The sequence below is a fragment of the Podarcis cretensis genome, assembly GCF_951804945.1.
Source record: "Podarcis cretensis genome assembly, chromosome: 7".
Lineage (NCBI taxonomy): Eukaryota > Metazoa > Chordata > Lepidosauria > Squamata > Lacertidae > Podarcis > Podarcis cretensis.
The window spans coordinates 24,941,837-24,967,373 of NC_137176.1; the positions used below are offsets into that span (position 1 = coordinate 24,941,837).

Genomic DNA, 25,537 nt, shown 5'->3' on the forward strand with positions numbered 1-25,537 from the left:
CCAGAACTCTTTCAGTGTGTCCACACAAGATCATCAAAATGCCCACCTGTACTTTGTTTAATCTGGATTTTCACTTGCCATGCAAAATCTGATAAGTAAGCCTAACCAGTTGTACATTTGCAGTCACTCCTGGTATGGAATCTCTTGAGAACATTTTGGGGTTTTTTTGGAGGGGGCATTTGTCATCCATGTGGTGATGTTTCAATGGGTGGCTTGTATGCTCCTCACATGAGATTTGCGCAAGGCCTGTAATCATAAAAAGAAATGTTTTGGGCTGCTTAGTGCTTTGAGTCATATATATGTGAATCATTCTTTCTCAGTCTTCTTTCCCAGCTTTCTCCAACTGATACTCAACTTCAGCTAAGGCACCCAGGGATGGAGGGGAGTGGATCAAATTAGGCTTGTGCCTCTTACTGTTTTTCCAAGCTTCCACAAGAGTACTGATGGACAAATCTGTCCATTTTGGTTCTCAAAGTTTCCCATTTTTCCATGCTTAAATTCAATTCTCCACGTTTTTTTCAGCTACTTGATTCTGGTGAACTCCTCATTGAAAATTCATCAGCATTTGAAGTGCAAATTTATCCTAATAAACACATTTTTTTGATATGTAGCTTTAACTAATGTACAGTACTTTTGCAAGCAATTTCCCCCAGTACATGTTATTTTCATTTAACATGTGCTCTTTTATGCACACTTACACCTAATATACGCACTTTTGCACATCATATTTGATTGGAGATGTGCAGATTTCAAAGGAAAGCTGTGTTTTGGGTTGCATATTGGTTTGAGAAGTGTGAATAGGTAGTTTCTGATTAAAATGCAAACAAACAAACAAAAATCAAATCTCTCTTCCATCCCTACCCAAGAGTCCCCTGCAAAGCCCTGCTGCCCACAATCAAGTGAGCGGTAGCACATCTGGTATGGGGGGAGGGGCATGTCATTCTCCTATTGGGGTTGTTTGTCCACCTTTGGTCCCCATCCTGCACTCAACTCTCACCTGTGGCTCCTAGTAGTTGTCAGTATATGACAGTGGCCACACCCCAGCTTTGACTGGCTGGCTAAACCAGGTGAGGGTAGTTTATGGATCTCAAACCCTCAGTGAGTTAGGGACTTTCCCTGCATGTGAAGACAGGCTCTGGGGGGTTGAGCAATTGAGACCAGTAGTGGGTCCAATGGCCAAGAAGGCAGTTTCTGCATGTGCTGTAGAGGGAAGCAAGGGGCAGATGGGGCTCCTCAACCTGGGAAGGTAGCCCATCTAGGAGGAGGAGGAAGAGGAGGCCAAGAGGGGGGTCTTTTTGTCTGGCAGCCCAGAACCTCTATACACGCTGCCCAGGCTTGCACCCTAGGGAGGTCACTTTGGTGCTGTTATTGAAGTGGTTTGATTTCACCCCGGAGGGGCACTCCATTGTATCTTGAGACAGACAGATGCCAGCAGCTTGCCCCGTACAGTAGTACCTTGGGTTAAGAACTTAATTCATTCTGGAGGTCCGTTCTTAACCTGAAACTGTTCTTAACCTGAGGTACCACTTTAGCTAATGGGGCCTCCCACTCCCGCTGCGCCGCCACCGTGCTATTTCTGTTCTCATCCTGAAGCAAAGTTCTTAACCCGAGGTACTATTTCTGGGTTAGCAGAGTCTGTAAGCTGAAGTGTCTGTAAGCTGAAGTGTCTGTAACCCGAGGTACCACTGTATAAATAAGAAAGAAAACTGACCAAAGCAGAGTGCAATATTAGTGATGCAATATATTTTCCACAGGTTCAAAAAACATGTCTGATGATATTGCCAAGTGGAAATGGATGTTTTGGCCTCGCTTTAATTATTAGGCCACGGTCTATGGAAACAGCACGTTAATTTTCCAGTACTCGGAATCAAACCAAAAGCCGACATCTCACAGTGTGCTTTATTTTATTTCTCTCTCACACAAAATTAGCTGAAGACATGGAACGTTTAATGGCAGCATGATTTATGTCGACTTTAAAATAAAACGATGTGATTATTTTAATAAATGGTAATATACAGGCAAACAATTTTTTTTAAAAAAAACCCAAAAACCCATTACATACAACATCCAAAACACGGAAATAAACTAGATCTGTGTATTACAGCAATGCTGGTGCTAATTAAAATCCAGACAGAAGAAAAATAGGAGCACGGTCCATTTGCATGGCTAATCTGCACAGCTAGCCTGCTTGCAGTGCACTGGGAAGTAGCAATTGTGTGAGAGGCTTCAATTTCATCATCAAGCCTTCCTCTCTGCTCAGTGCAAGTTACTTGTGCTTGCAAGTAAATTTTTGCAAGGTGCATAGAGGGATGGCTGGGTGGGGAGATGAGAGAAACATACATAATGTCCCATGATTGCTGCCTGCATGTGTGTGGATAGATGGGGAGGGAGGGAGGTGGTAGCAGGCCTCCGTTGAGCCCTGTTTGGAAAAATATGTGCATCACTGTTGCAGCAGCCCTTATGCGTGGACCTTCCTTGATGGTTTAACTGAGGGAAAAGCAGACACCTTTGCAGGATTAAGAGAGTGTTCCAGCGTGGCTGGATGTTGTGTATGGATAAAGCTGCATTAACTTTAAGCAGTTTTTAAAAAAACAAAAAACCCACCTGCTAATTAAATTAACTCATCTTTTGTTTTCTCTCAATCCAGTTAGAAAAGAAAACGTTGCCGCTTTCAGAAATGTTTCAGCCTTCCTATTGATGCAAATCCTGGTGGTTCTCTTTGTGGAATGAAGCCCTCCAGCATCACCCACTGCCTCTGAACATGGAAGGTCTGTCTAACTCTCCCGCTAGAACCCAAGCCATGTATGCCGCTTCCATTTTGCTCTTGTTGTTTGGCACTGGACAGTAGTTAGTGGCCCATCATACCACAATGATCTGGGGTCAAATGGAACCGGGTTTGCCCCCATAACTACTATTGAAAAGGGGCTTACATAAACCACAGTTGCATAGCCATTCGATGTCTGCAGAAATGAATCCCCAGTGCCAAATCAGCAAACACTTCTGATCCACACAGGAGGTCCAGGGTCAAGCTGTTTCTTCTTCTGCATAACAGCCCTGGCCTTGTGATCAGGAGGACAGTGGTGCTCAGGGAAGAGGTGATGGGTAACTCTTCCCACTTGCAGTGTTCCCAGTGGAAAGCACTCCCCAAAATCTGCTAGCAGACTTGGCGGGGAAGCTTCCATTAGCACTTAATGGAAGCTTTCCTCCCAGGGAAGCAGCTGTAGATAGGGATGGGACAAGGCTGTCAGCTCTGATTTCCGTTTCTCCTTTTTCCAACCTTCAGTTCACTTTGTCACATTGATACATCTGAGATACTTTTAGAAGTCCTCACAAATATTCACCAGCATTTTAGGGCACGCTTCTCCTAATGTACATGTTTGTTTGCTTTGCAAGCCCGTACATTCCCCATACTTGATACATTTTGGTTGGAGACGTGTGAATTCTGAAGGATAGCTTGCGTTCCAGTTCGCATATTGTTTGGGGAAGTGCAAATTAAAATGGAAAAAGCTTCTCTCTCATCCTTAGCTGTGGGTTAGCTATTTTCATCAGAACCATGGAAGAACAGGGAATGGTTCACTTTCCTCCCCATCCCAGTATCAGTGAAAAATACGTATGTAAAATACATTCAAACAGTTAAGATCATTTATAGTTTGGTCCTTAGTAGCCTATATGGGGTAAAACAAAAACCTCCAGAAACAAAGCTGAAACCCAATGCACTCTGACCCATTTGTCGTTGAGAGCCACTCTGCCATCTTTAGATGCTGGCTTCATTACACCTGAAACTGATGAAGAAGGGAAGAGGGGTGCCTGTGTATTTGCCTGCAGCTCAGTGTTACCACTGGAGCAGCACAGCTCTGGAATATGAGCATGCGAAACCTAACCAAATTGGTTTGTGTGCAGGCACTGAAGATTCCTCTCTCTCTCTCTCTCTCTCTCTCTCTCTCTCTCTCTGTGTGTGTGTGTGTGTTGTGTGTGTGTGTATTTGGGCAGGATAGTTTGGTCCATCTTCCAGGGCTCTTTCGTTCTTGAGGGAATCTTCAGTGCTTCCTAGGAAGCCTGCACACAATGTATTTGGCCAGGGAGGGCCGTTCTGGAGGCATTTTCTTACTTCTTCTCATTCACAGAGACCGCAAAAGCTTCACTGTTAACAATCTCCAGCAGTTTCACATGGTGGGACTTGTGGCACGGTTAGAGCATGGTGCTGATAACGCCAAGGTTGCAGGTTCGATCCCAGTATGGGACAGCTGCATATTCCTGCATTGCGGGGCACTGGACTAGATGATCCTCAGGGTCCCTTCCAGCTCTGCAATTCTATGATTCCTTCTATGTGCAGTTATTTTCTCAGCACTGTCATTTTTTTTTTTTAGAACTGGCCCCTCAGAACTGGGTTATTACGCACAAGGTTAATGGGAGCCAACTTGGTTGAGTGCATAAGTATAAATGAGCACACAAGCAAGAGATTCCTGTGGAAACGTCAGTTCTTCTGTGGAATTATGGCATGGCTTAGGAGAGTCACTTGAGTCTTGGTTCCTTGTGCAAGGACAAAGTGCTACTGATTCGATGTTTTGCAGGGCTTACTCACCCCTAAACCAAAACAATGTACCAGGTGAAACCGGGAAAGGCTGCCAGTCACGGTGAAAAAGCTCAGGGAAAGGGCAGTTTCAAGCTTTTATATACATTCAACCTTTCTAAATATGTTTAACATGACTATTAGCAGTATCAACTGTCCTTATAGCTAGTGCAGCCACAACACTGTACAATTCTGCAGCAAAGATGGGAGGAGGGAACACCGAAGATCACCTGCATAAAATATAGACTATCAACAGCACACCTGGCCTTCTCTGGCATACACCTATTACGATACTGTGAAGCCCAGCGGACAGAGACACAATAAAACATCAATTGTCAGCATCTACCTAAATGCCTTGTAACGTGACTACTTCAAATTACACCTAAAGCAGCTTTGAAAAGTCTCAGAACTGGGTGATGCCACAAAATAAAACTTTGTTCAAAGAATCATGGTTGAATAGCAGCACAGACATATCATATAGTTCATTCTCATTACCATTTCATTTTCACAATTGTAAACCTTCAGCTAAAAAGAAAAAAGAAAAAAGAAAGACCCAATTCTTCTTTGATGGTAACGTCTGAGGCCTGGAACCCACTATTTACGATGAGGAGTTTGCAGCTGCCATTTGAAGCGTGCTAAATAGAGAGCTTGAACCTAGCTCCATGTTGCGTTGCCTCTGTGCTGGGATGGCACAGAAGAAGTGGCACCAGGGTATTGGCATCGCACAGAACAGAACAGTGGAAGGCAGAATTATGTTTGCTTTTGTTCCATCTCTGCCACTCCAGATAATGCAGCTGCTTAGGGTCAGGCTGGCCAGCCTATTTGCTGGCTCAGAACAACGAAACCTGCTGTTGTCGTGACCCATGCATAATGGTTGCCTTGCACAAGTTGGAAAGTATGGCACCAGATTCTCTGCCTGCCAAGCATGTTGCAACAGTTCAAGGGTAGATCTTGGTACAGATACAGATACAGATCTTGGGCACAGGATACCTTTTCTTCTCCCATTTCATACTGTAACATGTCTCAGCAGGTTTAGGATATGGTGCAGTACTGGTTGTTCCCATGTTATTACTGGTTGTTCCCATGCTATTGTTCCTCATCATGCCCTTGGGACTCCTGGGCATCGTTCTAGGGCAGTGTCTTCAGTCTTGGGTCCCCAGATGCTGCTGGCGAACGGTCAAAAGTGATGAGAGTTTTGTAATACAACAGTATCTAGAGACCCAAGATTGAAGGATGCTGTCCTTTGCACATGAGTTGAATTAAGGGGCTACTTCAAACACATATGACCATTACTTATGGGCTGTGACGATATATGTGCATACTCGCCACTGACAGAAATTTCACATAACTTGATGCCAACCCAAACAACAGTACTTTACAACAGAGACAGATTGCATATTGAACGGGACAGCCTCATCTTATGCAAAGTTAGGCATGCTTAAACCACTAAACACACCTATCCTAGCATAGAACCCCTGGGCTGTGAGAGTTGCTAAGTACTAAGCAAACAAATGAGGAAAGATCAAGTGATAAGTGAACCAGCCCTTGGTGAAGTTATTGGCATGCAACACTGATGAAAACCATTGAATACTGCAGCTTCACTGGCGCATGGAAACCTATGCGTTATGCAACACACAGGTACCTCCTTCGCAGCATAGTTACTTGGATTCTCAGAAGGATGTGGTTTGTTAGACAATTAATTCCCACCCCATATGTTGTTGTGTTGTTGTTTTTTACTCTTCGGACAATGCAGTAAATGTTAGAAACGTTTAAAGCCGTTGAGTCCCATAGGATGAAGGTCAGCCTAGCTTTCTCTGAACTGCTCCTTATAAATGCACAGTTTTGACATTTACTCATAAGCATTTCAGCTTTTGCAAAGCTAAGCATTTCAGCTTGGTGAAGTTACACCCATGGTATCAAGGGTACATAAGTTTGAACAAATGCCTTTATACATTTATTTCTGCCGTGAAGCGTAAAAGCTTAGTTCACTGTCGCTCCTGAAATGACGGGTACAAGTGCCATAACTGTAGAGTAGCTTCACACACTGGGCACACTCCCCAAGCAACTTTTCTTGCACGTGCTCCATTTTAATGACTGGGAGCTGAACAAGAGTAGCTCCTTGGTGGATTCTGCCCATCTTTTAAAAAGCAGCTTTGAAGACATGATATAAACTACAGCCATAAGCAATGAAAATATTACATTTCCTAGATTTATTATTTTTTTGCATATAATGCCACAAAATTAAAATATTTCACTCAGATCTTATAAGCCTTCTTTCCTTCTTTCTTTTGCTTTATTTATTTATTTATTTATCTATCTAGCTAGCTATGCCATCTTAAGTGTTAAAGCAATTGTACTTCAGTCCAGATATTTATTATTGGATGCATATTAATGTATAAAATCCATTTCTGTACAGTTTTATAAACAGAAAAAATAAAATAAAAAGGTGAGGGTTCTTTTAAAGATGGAAATTTACAGAAGTCAAACATGTCCACCACATCTAATTTAGATTTTGTTCCTTTGGGGCATGTATTGTTTAAATAAAAAAATAAAAAAATAAAATAAAAAGCCCTTGCATTAATATGGCCTGGAACTCCCTGGCTGGATCCAAAGAACTAATGGAGAGTTGGCTTTTTGTATACGCTGAGACTTTTCTGGCTTCCCACTGCAACATCACAAAACTGCTCATGAGGGCTGGAGGGGCATCACCCCCCACCCCCTGCCCTGTGCAGAATCCCAGGGCAGATCTACTCTCGTGGTTTATAATGTTAAAAATGTGTTATTAAAATGTGGCACCAGAGGGTGCTGCAGAGCAGTGAACCACTGGCAATGGAAAGCAACACTGAACGTTACATAATGTTATATTTAGTAACGTTTAACAGATCAGTGTAGATCCAGCCCTACGCTGTAATAAGGGCTGATGCTAGAGACAAAAACTGTCCTGAGCATGCAGGGAAGCATTTGTTGTATGTATGGGTTTCTTTTGACCCCTTGGCCTTTCCCCCACTTAATGTATTACACTGGTCAACAACTGGCCATTACGGCAAAGCATCCAATCTAGAGTTGCCTTTGTTAAAGTGGTCGATATATTTGAATACATGACCAGAGGTGCTTCTAGGCGGGAGCTTAATTTGCTAAAAGATTATTGAGATATCACAAACATGTCATTACCAACAAGTTTCTCCCCCTCTTATGGACTTTCCTCAGAAGGGGTAAATCTCTCTCTCTCTCTCTCTCTCTATATATATATATATAGATAGGTGGGGGTGAATACAGACATGTTTGCACGCATGTTTGAGAAGCACTGAACCCACTGTAAGCAACCTCTTGGAAGCACTGAGGAAGAGACCACCCTGCCAGTTCTTTGACTTTAGGGGTTGAGTCCACCTCAGGCAACCCAACCCCATTCAGCTGTAACTTGCTCTTAAATACCTTCAGAAATGAAGATTCTGCAACACCAGCCTCATAGCAGTTCGCCTGGTCAGTGTAGGTGACCAGGAATTCCCTACAAGCAAGCGAGTGGCCTGGCAGAACAAGGACAGCTCACTCCATCAATGGTCTGCTTGGGAGAAGGCTATTCATTTTACTAGCTTGCTGACTGGCTAGTAGCATATGACCCTCCCTCTGCAGCCAGCATGGAAGAATGGGCTACTAGGCCCTTAGTAAGCTAATGCTTCTTCTTTTTTGCAGGCTAGTAACTTCTGTTATTTACAAAGCTGCAGTACACCAAGAAGCTCTCAAGGGACCCACATCTTTGGGGAAGCCCACCTCCTTGCTGCTGTCACCACTGCCCATTCAATTGCTCTTTTCCCTGGATACAATCCACACACCTGCCCAGAAGGAGAAGGCCAAGGAAGCGAATGGTGCTTCTTTTTCTGCTGTTTGCACACCTGGGAGGACAGGTGAGCTCGCAGCAATAGCCAGGTATAGGGCCTGGGGGCTCTGGTGGTCAGCAGTGGGTCATGGCAGGCTCTCAGCAATGCTCAACCATGATGACAGCCGTGCTCCTAGTGATTTATCTCCTGCTACGTGTTTAGGATTTTTTAAAACAAAATAAGGTACTCTCAGAAAAGTGGTCTTATTAAGTACTCTGCTTTCATCTTACTGAAAAGGATTTTAAACAAGGATTCCCCCCTCCCTCCCCAGGTTTCCATACAAAAGGCAATAGGCACCTTAGGGAACGGGATGATGTCTGTGAGCCTCTGCAGATGGAGGCAATGGATGCATTCTTCATCCTTTTGAAGACCGTCTTAAAAGAAATAACCAGGACGCAATACTATTGAGGTGAATAAAGCTCCACTTAAGAGAAAAATAAAATGCAAAGAACATAATTTGGGGGTGGGGGTGGTCCGTTTTTATAAAGATGGCGGATCCGAGCTAATCTCTTGTCACCTGATTTCAATTCTTGGGCCTCTCTTGGCTTCGAGATGTATTATTCAGCAACCAACATGAATTGCTTTTAAGACCACCACCCCACCCTCCCCGGCAAAGAAGAAATCAGAGAGTAAAAGCAGGATCAGCTGTGGGTAAACTCTCGCTCCAGTGGGGATGCGAGCCAGAACATCCAGGCTCCAGGTCCTGCAAGGCAGGTGGCAGGCACTTACGGTTTCCTGATGGCCGCATGGTAAAGTGAGGATTGAAGAATATACTCTATAAACAGAATATTTGTTCTGCAGTTCTGAAGTTATTTCGTTTCAAATCGTTGCTTTGAGGATGCACAAATGGTATCCTCCCAATGATGACCTATGGTGGTGTTGAGTAGCACAAAACAGTACATATCAGGATGCTTCACAGGTTGGGATGAAATCATATTCCCAGACGTCAGCTTTGGGCCTGAGCTGATGAGCTACATGGGCTTTATTACTGGCCTGAACCTTGCGTCGTTTCTCGCTCTGGATAGGTACCATGTCAAATTGCTATATCCCAAAGGCGTTACTGGCTTGAAATTGCTCACATCTCATCCATGCTGCAATTTACTTCCTCCTTCAGTGGGCAGAGCAATAAACTGCAAATTTACACCTCTGCAAGTAGCCCATTTACTGTCTTTCCTGCAGATAAAACACCTCGGTCTCTTGTGCCCTATAGTCCAATGTGATAAAAATAGTCTTGTCGAGCGGCATTTTGCAAAAAAGCTGAAGATCTTTGGAGTGTCCTTAAACTTTCGTTATAAAGATGCATGTGGGTATAACTTGCAGAATTTCAGGAAAATAGCAGGTTAAATGTAAAATATCTTCAATAAATAACTCTTCTCCTGCACTGTAAAAAATAAATGAATATTCCCTTTGGCAGTAATAGCTGATTTAATATTTAGACAGAAAGATACTTGGCTCATAAAATAATAGCATTATGCTACAGGAAAAACAAAACAAAAAAAGCTCTCATGCTTTCTGATCCTCTCTTTTCAATTAAAAAAAAGAGACTTTTTCATCAGTTCGCCACAAGTTGGTTGAAGTCACTTATGCCCCAAATAAGCTCCAAGGGTGATGCAGGCACCCACAACAGCCAGACTCAGGATTGTCTTCAGAGGCAGCCACGAGAAATCGAACAAAGGCCTCATGTTGTTGCTGTAGAGCTCCACAAAAGCATCCTAAAGTAAAAGAGAGAGAGGGGCAGGATTATTTGTTTATTATTAATAGTCGTAACATGCCTTTTCACCCTGTAATCCCAGAGTGTGGTACCTGCAGGCACAACAGAGAAAATTAAGTAATGAGCTATGCAGAAATGGCAAACCTGACAACAAAATCAAGAGACCAAAATGATGAACTTTTTAACAGAAGAGTTGGACGCCTTCCGTGGACTATTTGGAAAAGTGAAATCGCGGGCAGGATTGAGGATATGAGCAGCGGAAGTAAGATGACAAAATGGTTGCATTACAGGGATTTTTAGTAATAAATAAGAGCTTGAGATACAATGCAGTAGAAATGGGTTAGAATAAAAATTCTTTGGAGGTTTGGGTGGTTAGTCAATATATGAAACAAAGATGTGTGATTATTTGATCTGAAGTTTTTATCTCTCTCTCTCTCTCAAATTAAAACAACATACTGCATGAAACTTCAATTAAAGCAATAACTAAGCAATTGGAAATAACATCAGCTCTACATAAGGAGAAGCATTCTCTTGATCCCCATTATCCAACCCCACTTGGCCCAAAAATCAGAAGGCCAGAATTCTAGAACAGAAAATGGTGCAAGCATTCACAACAAACCAAGGGAGTCTTCGACATCAGCTGAACTATAAAACCAAACCTGTCATGAGGTGGACCGTTGCCTTGCCTGAGGGATTGGACTGGATGTGAACCAACAAACTGAAGTTCAATCCAGCTACGACTCTTTTAGTGAGTGGTTCCTTAGACCAGGTGGCTGGGATGTTGCCTGCTCTCGAAGGGGTTACACTTCCTCTGAAGGAGTCGGTAGGCTGCTTGTGGCTACTCCCGGATCCATCGCTGTGCCTTGAGGCTCAGGAGGCCTTGGTGATACAGGGTGCCTTCAGCCCAGATGTTCCCCTACCTGGACAGGGATAGCCTAACTTCTCTTGTCTATGTTCTGGTAACCTCTAGGTTACATTACTGCAAAGTATTACACTGATCCTGACCTGACTGCACTGGCTGCTGATTAGTTTCTGGCCCAATGCAAAGTGCTGGTATTGACCTATAAAGCCTTAGATGGCTCAGGACCACAATACCTCAAGGACATCTTCTCCCCATATGAATTGACCTGGACCCTTCAATCATCCTCTGAAGCCCTTCTTTGTGTGCCTCCTCCACAAGATGTCTGGAGGGCGGCAACACAAAAACGGGCTTTTTCTGCGGCACCTTCATTACTTATCTTTAGGTACCAGGTGAAAATGTTTCTCTAGAACCAGGACTTGGGCTGATTAAACCATCTATGCTCTTTTAAATGTGTTTGTGGGAGGGAGGTTTCGTTTTATACTTTGTGATTTCATTTTGTATTTGTTGTTGTGGAATTCAAAAAATAAACAAACAGTATAAGTTGCAAATGAAGCATTTTGGTAGAACCTTTTCCCTCTTCCCAGTCTAGAACTCTGGGCATGTTGGTTTATCACTACAGTGCCTCCCAAAAATGATGGGTGCTACAAATTCAGCTTACCCTGCCAAGCTACTCCCACCAGCAGAACCTGGAGGTGCAGAGCTTGGTGGTGTCACAGGTACAAAGTTATAAACCAGGCACAGGCAAACTCGGCCCTCCAGATGTTAGCATCATCCCTAGCTAACAGGACCAGTGGTCAGGGATGGTGGGAACTGTAGTCTCAAAACATCTGGAGGGCCGAGTTTGCCTGTGCCTGTTATAAACAATGGTTGAAGCTAGACATCCGACTCTGGATACAGCAATTATTGACGCATCTAACATCTGACACAAGATGGCGCATCAGGCTTCTTACATTATGCAACTCAAACACTGTGCAGCTAGACTTTTAATGAGACAAACAGGGAAATAGTGTTATCTTCCACAATTTATTTTTTACAAAAAGACAGACAAACAAACAAACAGAAACAGACTGGCTTATATCCTGTTGTTTCTATTATTATCCTTTTAACAGAAGCAAGCACGAACTGCCTTTAATACAAAATATAAAAGTTACAGTGGTACCTTGGGTTAAGTACTTAATTTGTTCTGGAGGTCCGTTCTTAACCTGAAACTGTTCTTAACCTGAAGCACCACTTTAGCTAATGGGGTCTCCCGCTGCTGCCGCGCGATTTCTGTTCTCATCCTGAAGCAAAGTTCTTAACCTGAGGTACTATTTCTGGGTTAGTGGAGTCTGTAACCTGAAGCGTCTGTAACCTGAGGTACCACTGTATTGGCCACAGTCCTACACACGAGTCTGCAGAAGTCAGGGTTAGATATCCTCACTGAAAGAAACAGCTTCAAGGCTGCCTTTTTTTTCTTTTCTGGATTGCGGCTTCTCTAAGTGCAGTTTCTCAGCTGTGATTCCAAGAGATCGAACATCTGCAAACTTAAGCGCAATAATTTAAGGTTTGTTTGTTGTTTTGGATTACAAAGGAAAATGAACTGGCATAAAAGGTTAATCTTTTGTATTTGGAATTAGTTAAGTTACATTATGTTCCAGTTACTTAAGATGTACCATTAATAAAACAATCAGAAGAAGAAAATGTCTAAAATAGAGGAAAGAGCAAACAACACATTTCCAAAATAGCCCTTCATTTTATCTGCTGTCAGGTTGCAACCCAGAGAGTTCCTGAGTTCTCTTTGCCTGCGCATGTACAGACAGTATCAACAAGGCAGTGCATAGGTCATGGTTCTAAAGCCAACAACCAGACTCTTGTCATCTCCTTGGTCTCCTCACCTGATGTCAGGGGGGGAAATGGTTTAACATGTGCTTCTAGAGTTACAAGGAAATAGCCTTTTAAACGTACAGGGCCTTGTATACTCCACTGGTCCCTAGCTTTCTCCTGAAATGTTGGGCAGGAGGGGAGATGAGGGACAACTGGGCATGGGAGAACCATCTACAGTGTTGATGAGCAATGGCTACAAGATGGCTGAAGTCTGGGCCACGAAGGGACTTGCTTGGTTAGATGTGTGCAGGTGCTTCGCATCTCCGTATAAAGTTGTGCAAGGACTTCACCTCACATATTCTAGCTGTTATTGGAGGTAAGGAGCTCATTCACACATGTGTGTTTAGTACTTGACAGCTATGGTGTTGAGGTGACCTGCATATGATCAGGCTTCCACATCACCTCAGACACTGGCTGTCCAATGGAATCTTTCCTCGTATTGATGAGCAAGTCATCACTGGTTACCGGGAGGCTTCCTGGTTCAAGTCAAGATGTTGCCTTTGACTCACAAAACCCTAAATGCCTTGAGTCCTGGGTTATTTCCAATTCAAAGAGACCTATGGTCCTCCTTTTTAGAGGCAAGCCTGGCCTCTACAAGGAGCATAGCTATGGACCATTTCTTCCACAGACTTTTATGGACCTTCCTCTCAACAAACAGGGTGAAGGGCTCCTCGTCCAACATGCCTTTGGTTGCTTGTTCGTTCTTTCAGTTTATTGATTTGCGTTTATGGTGGTTTTTTTAATGCCAATTAAATTGTTCTATGATTTTTAACGCGTTGGAGCTGTTTTGTGAAAAGCCCTATTCAAGTCGGGGAAATAAATACACAATCAGCGAAGTGTTGAGCAATCTAGTGACAAACAGGGCATGGGTAAAACTGCCCCAAAGAAAGTCCTATTCAGGATTACTCAACTAAAGAAACCACCACAATTTATTTATTTTTTGTAATGATAGACTTAACATTTGACTGCACTATTTAACTAATTGAGTCACCACCCCCCCCAAAAAAAACCCCCCAACACTTCTGAATACTATATACCAGCGCTATAATGTGGACTGCAAGCAAACCTTGCAGAACTCTGATGTCATTGCTGCAGAGTTTTCCTCTTGATCATTTTAGCCAATGCTTTGCTTTGGAAATAGAGTAGACAAGTTGGATTAAAAATGGCAACTGAGATGCAATTCCAATAAGGTTATTTTTTAAAAAAATAAAGACAGAGTAAATGCAAGTATTGGTGCTTATCTATGGATTTCTAAAGCTACGGAAGTCAACAAGAAGATGAAGTCATTGCAAAATTAGATTGACTTGTTTTCTGATTTGTCAGCTTCGCCTCCACCCCCCCTTTTAATCTCATAGGTAGTGGGTTGTCTGTGCTAAGCATGAAAGAGGGCACACCGAGCGAGGGTGGGCTGCAGTGACATTGAGACAATGTTAAAGCTCTGAGTTATGGTGACGGGTAAAGAAACATAAGCAGAAAATGCACAGCGGGAAATCCCTGTTCTTATTGAGACTATGACACAATAACATCAACGTCTACCTTATGGCGACTGCGCCATATATTCTAAGTAACTGTTTTATGGGTCCTTTCCTTTCCTCTTTGGTGCTTTCTCAAACATCCTGATTAGACTTATTTCCGAAGCTTGTTTGAACAGCCTGTCACTATTTGTTTAAGTCTGAAAACCTGATTTAAACAAACACCCGGACCCATTTTATGCACTAAACCAACAGGGAAGTGGGAGGTGGGCAGCTGAAAAAGACCCACTGATTTGCATAGGTGATGTCTCGCAAGCAGAGTCTTTGGGAGGGCAGGGTTGAGGAGGGACATGTTTGGGGGAACAGCTACACACTTGGGAACCAGCTACACACTTGGTGTCTCCTTCTTCTGTCCCATGGAAGGAGAGGAAATGAGCAGACACGAACCATTGCTGACTTCCTAGACTGATCCCATCAAAACACATGAAGATGCTTTATACCAGGTGAGGTCATTGGTCCATCTAACCTGGTACTGTTCTTCTCTGACTGGCATTGGTTCTCCAAGGCCTTAGGCAGAGAGAAGGTTGTTGTTTTTGTACCAGCATTGTAGGAATTGACAAACTTGTCCGTTTCTGTTTCTCATTTTTTCCATTCTCAGGTTCAGTTCTCCACCTTTCCACATCAGTTTGCAATTAAAAAACCAAACTCAAGAAAATTCATCAGCAGATTTCTCCTAATTTTTGTATGCATTTTTGCCCAATATGCATGCACATTTTTGCAAAGCAATTTCTCCAAACATAATATAAGAATAGGATAGGATAGAATTAATAATAAAAAATAACCCACCCTTCACCCTAAAGTCCTAGGGCAGGCATCCCCCAAACTCTGCCCTCCAGCTGTTTTGGGACTACAGCTTCCATCATCCCTAGCTAACAGGATCAGTGGTCAGGGATGATGGCAATTGTAGTCCCAAAACAGCTGGAGGGCAGAGTTTGGGGAGAGTTACAATAGTTAAAACACAACAATAAAAACCATTCATTTATGGTTTGCAGTAGCAAAAATAAGGCAGGTCCTAAAACGTCATCAACCAGGGCAGTTCCAGTTCCATAGTCAGACCTGAAGCCAGACTGGTATGAATCCAAGTAATAACATACTTTTGTATGTTATTTTCACTAATGTGTACATTTTTATGCACACTTTATCCCTATATAAGCCTTCTGTTTTGCATGCACAATTCTTGGCTGGAGAACTGCATTGCAAGATTTAAAGAAGTGTGAATTTTGAAGGGTGGCTGTGCAACAGTTTGCACACTGTTTTGAAAAGTGTGAGTGGGTAACTCTGCCTTTAAATGCAAACTGAGTCTAATTTCGCCCCCATCCCTTGAGCTGTGGTCCACCACAACTATTTATGCTGCTAGAGCTGAGGAATATCTGGCGCAAATGCTTTGGCTTGAGTGCAAGCACAAAGCCTAAAGGCCCATGAGAGAGCTGTGAGTACAGTCCTATGCTGCCTACTCAAAAGTAAGCCCCCACTGAGTTCAACGGAGCAGCTTCAGATGTAAAAGATTTGTAGCTCTCCAACAGCTAACGGCATATTTGTTTCCTAAGTTTGGCTTGGCAAGCCAGCAGGGGCTTTGCAAGGGAAGGGTTACGGAACAGCTGAACGATGGCTCTGGGAAAGCCAGGAGAAAAGGTTTCGAAACGGCATTGCCTCTGGCCACCTAATTCATATGTTTGACAAATGGAATGTACTAAAAAGGACAAGGTATACAACCAATGCAGGACGTGGGTGGCGCTGTGGTCTAAACCACAGAGCCTCGGGCTTGCCGATCAGAAGGTCGACGGTTCGAATCCCTGCGACGGGGTGAGCTCCCATTGCTCGGTCCCTGCTCCTGCCAACCTAGAAGTTCGAAAGCACATCAAAGTGCAAGTAGATAAATAGGTACCGCTCCGACGGGAAGGTAAACGGTGTTTCTATGCTCTGCTCTGGTTCGCCAGAAGCGGCTTAGTCATGATGCCCACATGACCCAGAAGCTGTACACTTGCTCCCTCGGCCAGTAAAGCGAGATGAGCGCCACAACCCCAGAGTCGTCCACGACTGGACCTAACGGTCAGGGGTCCCTTTACCTTTTTTATACAACCAATGCAGATCTGAGTCATGGTTCTGAGAGACCCAGCCCTCTCCTCTGTCTCCCAGGAGCCCTCCACGCCACTAGCTCAGTTTTACACTGGCATTACGGTCAAGGTCAATTAATGAGGTTCCCTCTTAACTATGGAAGGAGCCTCAAATCCTGCTTTCAGATCTTGGTTAAGGGAGCCTTGGTTAAGCCTGACAGGAGAAATCCGAGCCAACTGGAAGGCGTATGCAAACCCACAGCTCCTAACCTTTAATTATTTGAGATGCTGCTTTTTGTAAGCTGCTGTTGGTTTTCGGATAGTAGCTTTTCAGACTGTATTTTACTGATGTACGGATTTGCATCCCTGTTCTTAAATATATTTACTTGGAAGCACAGGCACACCATAAAAAACTGTTTTCTGTCGAAGCCCTCTTATGCTAAGCATGACATTTAAAGGGTGAAGGGGCTACATCGGTACAGGTTTGAGGATTTGGGGAGGGGATGTTTTACACGGCAGGTGTCGCGTCTAAAATTAGTCCCTATCCTCAATTATTTCCATGTGATTTAGTTTCACTTAAATGAGGAATCAAAAAAGGAAGAAGCGCATGGTTTCTGTATGCAGTTCAAACCCTGGCATCTCTGTTTGAAAATAGGCAATAGGCTTGGAAGACCTATGCCAATTGGAACAGACAGCAAAGGCATAGCGTGAGGAGGGTTACTGGGGCAATTGCCTTGTGCACAAAAGAAAATTGGTTAGGGGCACACCTCTGCAGCTGCCACTCCAACTGGAGGCACTCTCCCCATCCTGCCCACCCGCCTCACTTGAGCAGCACACCAAACAAGAGCTGGGAGAGGACGGTTCCTGGCATCCATTGGCTGCACAGTGCCCCCCACCAGCAGGGGAGGTGGGCAGACAGCAGGACTCATGGTGGCGCCCCAGCCAAAGGAGACACACATGCATGTCTTGCCGCTGCTACAGCTGACAACAGCAGCAGTGCCGAATGGAGGCACCCTTTAGGGGGCACAATACTTTCCTTAGAGGGTGCAATACCATATTCACTCGAATGTAATGTGCACCTCTTTTTGGCCAAATTACGTATTGGAAATTAGGGTGCGCATTAGATTTGATGGCACATTTACATTCACCAGCAAATACTCTTTTGGCTTCAAGGTTTTGCAAATTGAGGTGTGCATTAAAGGTAAAGGGACCCCTGATTGTTAGGTCCAGTCGCGGACGACTCTAGGGTTGTGGCGCTCATCTCGCTTTACTGGCCGAGGGAGCCGGCGTACAGCTTCCGGGTCATGTGGCCAGCATGACTAAGCCGCTTCTGGCGAACCAGAGCAGCGCACGGAAACGCCGTTTACCTTCCCGCCGGAGCGGTACCTATTTATCTATTTGCACTTTGACGTGCTTTCGAACTCCTAGGTTGGCAGGAGAAGGAACTGAGTAACGGGAGCTCACCCCGTCGCGGGGATTCGAACCGTCGACCTTCTGATCGGCAAGTCCCAGACTCTGTGGTTTAACCCACAGTGCCACCCGCGTCCCTTGAGGTGCGCATTAGATTCAAGTAAATATGGTATTTTCCTTGCCCTGGGCACTGGCAACCCACACTACACCACAGACAGGCAGTACTACAATAGATCAGTGTCAGCGCCCTGTTCTGTACCATTGGCTACCATGGACTAAAATGCAGCTCCTATGCAGCGAAGACCCGGAACTTCCTATTTGCTCTAGTTCAGTGCTGTTATTGATCTGTGCTGCATATAAAATAGGGGAGTGAGTGGTTTCTTTGGTGCTGCACTTTGCATTAATGAGTGAGGGGGTGGTGGGCAGAGTGCACACCCAGAGGAAGTCGACTTCCTTTTTTCTCTTTCTCTCTCTACCTGAATCAAACAGCTGGTGAGGAAGTGATTTTATTTCCCTTGTTATCACTGGTCCAACAGGATATCCTCTTCAGCCACACTGCGTTGAATGAAAAGCTGGCAAGTCTTCCCAAGGCTTGGCGGAGAGCAGCTACTCACCTTGCTGCTTTTTTAATGCTGCCCTCTGTATGACTCAGTCACACAAGTAAACAATGCTAATGCCAGCTTTTGAGGAAACTTACGTGACGTGGTTCTAGCTCACTTCATAATAAGGCAGAACTAGTTGTGAGTGACAGAATAACAGCTTATGTCTCCTTCCACTTTCCTCCATAATTTCGTATAGGAGCCTAATTATAAAAAATAAGAATCTCTGATTGCGTGTAATTGCATTTGAGATGCTGCATGGTCTTGCTACTTTCTGATTTGTTTTGTTCTACGGAGCTGTATTTTTTAATTCTTTGAAAGCTACTGTTAGAATGCTCTGGGCCAGGAAGTTTTCAGTGTGTAATGTATTATGTTTTTACTAATTTTTTGTTGGGAGCTGCCCAGAGTGGCTGGGGCAACCCAGTCTGATGGGCAGCAAATAATAATGCTTTAAATTGGAGACCTAGAAAACTGAGCAGGACACCTTCTGCCAAGTGTGGTCCCTATCACTGAGCTGCAGTTACGCCATTTTAGAAGCAAAAAATAAACAATATGAGCAGTGGGCCCATGTGATCTCCCCTTAAATAGTAACTGAGTTCAGAAATGCTTTTGTGAGGCGGGAAAGCTAACTTAGTAGGCCGCTGCCTTTATGGGCCAAAACCTTGGTAATGTGACACCCTGAAAACGACACACTTGTACTGGGATCCAAGTGTTGCTTTAAAAATAATTTTTTTTAAAAGCCTACGTGGTGTATGTGTGCATTTTTAAGGCGGATATTTGCCTCAGACTTCGTGTCAATTATGATCCGACTGCCTGACATTGTGTTGTGCTTGCTCTGGTGTCTCATAATTGTGATATTCACAGAGAACTGATTTGAGTCACACCTCAGTTTCTCTGGATGCCAACACCTCAATTACTCATTGGCATGTGTCTGTCTTGGGAGACCATGAAACGAGTGGGGGCGTTTTGGGCACTGTCCACTTTGAAAGTAAGTGAGGCACACACACACACACACACACACACACGCACACACACACACACGGTATATGTACCAAGTATGTATGCACACATGTTCCTTGTCTTTAAAGGATTTTTGAAAGTCCTTTTTCAAAATGTTGCGGCTCCATAGAACAGGGTAAGTAGCTCTACTTAATATCAGTGGCTGCTTTATAACTCAGATTTTGAACTGGCAGCTTTGCAGGTCACATACATTGGGGCAATGAAATTCAGCAAACAGGCCGTTGTTGTTGTTGTTGTTGTTGTTGTTGTTGTTGTTGTTGTTGTTGTGTTGGATGCTGCCAAAACATCAAAGCCACGAAGCAGTTTCTGTTTACAACTGCATTTTGACGCAATCCATCTTTTTAATTAAATATTGGTCCAGATATTTAGAATGTCACTGATGTGGCTGATTGATGCATTCGGAAGAAGAAGAAAAAGATGGTTTAGACCTCCTGAGATTATACCCCTTGGCAGAAAACCAGAATATTAATATCAAGAGGAGACAGGCGAAGTTCCTTATGGTTGGGATCTACAATTGGCAATTTTTAACTATCTGGTTGACGCAAAGCAAAACTTCCATAGAATCATGGGATTCTACAATTGGAAGGGATCTCAGAAGTCATCTAACAGTCATCTCAGAAGTCATCTCTGTTCAAATCAGGACATGCAAAGAAATCCAAGTATAGATTCCTTGAGAGTCATCTATCTCCGGCTTAAATACTTCCGATAAAGGAGGATACACCTCTCCTCCAAAGACAAGCTGTTCCAGTGTTGAGCAAGTGTCTTGTCGCTGTCTCCTCTGGGCTTAATTAAAACATTACAGGCTTCATATTGTGGCAACCAACAAATGCTTTCATGCTTTGTTATTCCACACTAGGGACAGGGGAGAAATTAGATTCAGTTCAGCTGAATCTATCAGATTTGCACTTTCCAAAACAACAAAATGAAACACACCTGAGGGATAGCTCAGTCGGTAAAGCGTAAGACCATTTATCTCTGGGTCGAGGGTTCAGGCCCCACGTTGGGTGAAAGATTGCAGGGGTTTGGACGTGGTTCCTTCCAACTCTACAATTCTGTGTTCTATGACAGAGGTGAGAGAGTGAAATCCATTCTTTGAATTTTGCACTCATCCAAATGTTGTGATTGCAGTTCTCCAACCAAACAAGGTTTACAAAAATGCCTATGTTAGGAGGGAATTGTACGCATTTGCCAACCACAGAAAATGCATCTATCAATGAAAATTAGCACACCAAAATGCATTTGATCAGGAGAAATTGCTTGCAGAAAATGTGTACAATAGTCAGAAATGCATACAAAATGTGTTTATTAGGATAAACTGCCCTGAGATCTACGGATAAAGGGTGGCATGCTAATTCATCATCATCATCATCATCATCATACGCTAAAACACTGAATAAATTTCATGGGGATTTTTTAAAAAAATCAGAGATTGCTGCAGAAATCTGCAGAACTGAATTTAAGCTTAGGGAAATGAGAACCTGAGAAGGCTGAAATTGACAGATCCTTCTACCCCTACCCCACACAATATATTTTAAACAGCTGAAACTTCCTTACCACTTGGGGTACCACCCCACCAAGTGGGGTGACACATCTGGAGCACTGCTGCAAGGAGATAGCTTTTTGGCAGGGCACTGCCATAGTCAAGTACCTTTTGGCAAATTCTACACTGTTAGACCAAAGGAGCTGAGAACATGTGCATCATTTTATGCATCAAACACACACACACACAGCCTACATGCGTAGCTGTGTCTCCATGTTTCCTGTCTTTCCTTCTAGTGCAGCTGCATTACGAACCAAGAGCCGTGGGTTCCAGCCTTACTCTGGCCTTGTGTGATGCGTGCCAGCTCCACTTGAAATGTGACCTCAGGACTTCCGGTTGGCGCCGGCGCTAATGGCGGCTCGCTCTCCGTTCTCCGGAGAGAGAGCTGCTCCGCGAGTTCGGGTCTGACCGCTACGGCGAAGCGGGGACCCCTAAAATCACAGGCGCGGAAGCCTGTGAGCAAGGAGACTCGGTGGGCATCGTTTGCGCCCCCTTTTACTGTGAAAGAGCCTTTTTAAAGGCTCCGGAGGAGCATCGGGGGAGCGCAGAGCTGAGAGTCGCTACCCAGCTCGTGGAGTGAAGCCGCATCGCCATTAGCGGAGAGCGCCGACTTCTTCCTGTTATTTGGACTGAAAGAGATTCCCGTGAGTAGGATTGGCAACCCTTTCGGGACTTTAAATTTAACTTCTTTAAAAATTTGGCCGAAAGTGGGGACGGTAAACAAAGGAAGTCTGCCTTCCCCAGATTGCATGACTGCTAAAGCAACGGACTTGGTAAGCTGCAATTGACATCTTTTAAGGAAAATTTTTTAAAAAAGGGATTAACCCCAGCATTGACTTAAGTCCCCCCCCCCTAGGGAGCAGGAACGGGGGGGGGGGGTGAAAAAGAAAGGAAACCTGCAGGGAAACTTTTTAAGGGACAATCTACCGCAGACTCTGTCTCTGGGAACGGACTGCCTGAGTGAAACACTTTGACAGGGAGCTGTCAAAGACATTGCAAAGAGGAGACTTTATTTGATACAATCTATTGAGACTTTGTAAAAATTATACGGTTGCAACTAAAAAGATTGAGAGAAGTTTTTAGTAACTTTTCCCTCTGAGGGTTTTTGGATTCATTGTTTCTTTGCTATATTGAAGATCTCAGCTCCCTCTAGAGGGCTGGAAGTAACAGTTGCAACACGATTGTTAACAATAAAGTCACTGGATTTTTCCATTCAAACCTGTTCCTGTGAGAACGACCTTGGGACATGAGCGGCCCTGGAGATGAGATAGCAACAAGATCCAAGTCTAAAGCAGCACATAAGAAAAGGGGCTCCTTATCAGGACTATTGCCAACAGGCCCAGGTGGACAGGAAAAGGGAATAAGTGCGTTCATGGAGTCAGTGACGCAGGCATTATTGAAGATAAATGAATCTCTAGAAAGATTGAACAAACAGAGTACAGAAAATACTAAGCAACTGGCAGACCTAACGGCAAAATTGGATTTAAACACGAAGAGCGTAACGTCTAACACACAGATTATACAACAATTGGTAGAGGAGAACGCCACAATAAGGAAAATTGCAGAAGAGGCTAAATCTACTGCGGAATCCACACAGGAAAATTTAGTTCCTGTTTGTAGGAGGCTTGACCAGCATGAGGCGACCCTCTCTTTATGGGACATGCAGCGTAAGGAGAAGAATTTAAGACTTAGGTTGGTTCCTGAGAGTGAAGGGGACAACCTAGTGGACTTTCTCACAAAAGAAAGAAATTTCAGACTTTTGGCAGGAAAACCTAGAGGGAACAGAATTTGAGATTAAAACCGCCTTCAGATTGGGTAGAAGGCAAGGCAGGAAGATCCCAAGGGACTGCCTGATTACATTGAGGTCGAAAGAGGAGAGAGACAAGATACTTAGTTTGCATTACCAGAAAACACTCCAGATTCAAAACGTCTCTGTGCAAATCTACAGGGATATCCCAAAATATATTTTGGAGGTGAGAACTCAGTTCAAGACTTTGGTGGACCTGCTGAAGAAGAACAACATACCTTTCAGGTGGGAATTTCCACAGGGTTTGTCTTTCAACTTCAGAGGAAAGAAAGTCAAGATAAAAACTGTACAAGATAAAGAACAGTTCCTACATAAACACGGAGAAGACCTGGTGAAAGGGGTCCTCAACTCAACTGCAGACACAGACTTGGGGAATTTGACATTTGGACTCAAATCACCAACGGACGAAGAACAGCTGCAGGGTGCAGTTGGAGGTAACTAACCAACAATGTCTCTGAGAATTTTAACTTGGAACTGTAATGGACTGAACCTTCCCAGAAAAAGGTGTGAGGTCTTTCACATTTTGAAGAAAGAACAATTGGATCTGATTTGTCTACAAGAAACCCACGTGACAAGAGCACAGAGAAGATTACTTATAAATAAAAGATTGGGACAAGAATTTATCTCATCAGATAAAGTTAAGAAAAGAGGAGTGGTGATATACGCAAAAGAGAAATTGGCTCCAAGACAGATTTTCAAAGATGAACAGGGCAGAATCTTGGCAATTGAGATACAGATTCAAGGAGAAAAAATCTTGATATTTGGAATTTATGCACCAAATGAAGGGAAGGCAGAATTTTATAAGAAATTACATGAGACATTAACAAACTATCTGGATTATAAGGTGATCTTATTAGGCGATATGAACGGGGTCGTCTCTACAAACATGGACAAAGCACAAAGACAGGTGATCTCCAAGGACGGGAGACTACCTAAGACTTTTTTTGAAATGACTGACAACTTGGACCTGATCGACATTTGGAGAACAAGAAACCCCCTCGAGAGGGAGGGAACATTCTTTTCAGAATCACAGATGACCTGGACAAGAATAGATCAAATATGGATTACTAGTGGGATGGCTCCTAAGATAAAGAAAGTGGAAATCTGCCCAAAGACATGCTCCGACCATAATGCAGTAAAGATGGAAATGAAAACAACAACAGCTGGCTCCTTTAGATGGAGAATGAATGACACCCTATTTAAAGATCCAGAGGTGTACCAAAAGGCCCAAAAGACTTTGAAGGACTATTTTGAGATAAATCTAAGGACAGAAGTGGAGAAACGAGTGATCTGGGACGCAAGCAAGGCCGTGATGAGGGGTTTCTTGATACAGCAGAATTCCTTGAAAAGGAGGAAACAACAGGAGAAGAAAGATAAAATTTTGGAAAAGATAAAAGACAGTGAAAAGAAATTGAGATCTAACCCAAAGTCACATGAGATCTTGAGACAAATCAAATTGTACCAGAAGCAATATATGGAATTGATGAACCAGGAGATTGAATGGAAAATTAAACGAATGAGACAAAAGACATTTGAATCGGCAGATAAATGTGGGAAACTCCTGTCATGGCAATTGAAGAAGAGACTGAAATTGAACACAGTTACAAGCTTGGAGGTAGATGGAAAGAATATTTCGAAACCAAATGAGATCAGCAACTGCTTTCAGAGCTATTTCAGAAGATTGTATGCACAAGGGCCGGAAAACGAAAGAGACATTGAAGAATTTCTTAAGAAATATGGATTACAAAAAATTTCGCAACAAAGTATGGCGTTTTTAAATGAGAAAATAACTGAACAAGAAATTGAGGGTGCCATTCAAAACATGCAACTGGGGAAATCTCCAGGGCCAGATGGACTAACCTCCAGATATTACAAAGCCTTGAAAGATTGGATAATCCAGCCACTTAAGGAGGTTTGTAACGAGATATTAGAGGGGAAAGGGGCACCTGAGACGTGGAAAGAAGCCTTCATCACACTTATACCAAAGACTGAGGTTGATAAAAAACAGATCAAAAACTACCGCCCTATATCACTACTTAATGTGGATTACAAAATTTTTGCAGACATTTTGGCAAAAAGATTAAAGAAGGTGCTGGTGGAGGAGATTCATAAAGACCAGGCAGGCTTTCTCCCGGGTAGGCATATATCTACTAATGTAAGGAATATAATTGACATTATAGAAATGCTGACAGTGAACATTAATACGAAGGCAGTTTTAATTTTTGTGGACGCGGAGAAAGCCTTTGACAATATATCTTGGAAATTTATGAAAAAGAATCTCCATGGGATGGGGGTAGGCCAAAGGTTTGAAAATGGTATAAGTGCAATCTATTCTGAGCAAAAGGCGAAGTTAATTGTAAATAATGTGGTTATGGATGAATTACCTATAGAAAAAGGGACACGTCAGGGGTGCCCAATATCCCCATAACTTTTTATATCGGTCCTGGAGGTCCTGTTAAATATGATTAGGGGAGATCAGCTGGTAAAAGGGATTCAGGTCGGAGCCAGACATTACAAATTAAAGGCTTTTGCAGATGATTTAGTACTGACCTTGCAAGAGCCAGACACTAGTACCAAAAGAGCTTTGGAATTAATTCAAGTATTTGGCCAGGTCGCAGGATTTAAGTTGAATAAACAAAAAACCAAGGTACTGGAAAAGAACTTAACAAATGTTGAAAGGGAAAGATTCCAAGA

General features: G+C 43.4%; 1 protein-coding gene across 2 annotated transcripts in view; it reads right to left on the minus strand.

Annotated features, from left to right (window-relative positions):
* Nucleotides 1–2,045: 2,045 nt before the first annotated feature.
* BCL2 (BCL2 apoptosis regulator) overlaps nt 2,046–25,537 on the minus strand; it is a 147,339-nt gene continuing 123,847 nt past the window's right edge. For both annotated transcript variants that reach the window (XM_079985108.1, XM_079985107.1), the window contains one exon: nt 2,046–10,157. In XM_079985108.1, coding sequence (XP_079841234.1) covers nt 10,023–10,157 — 135 coding nt within the window. In that variant the 3' untranslated portion in view covers nt 2,046–10,022. The remainder of the gene's footprint in view (nt 10,158–25,537) is intronic.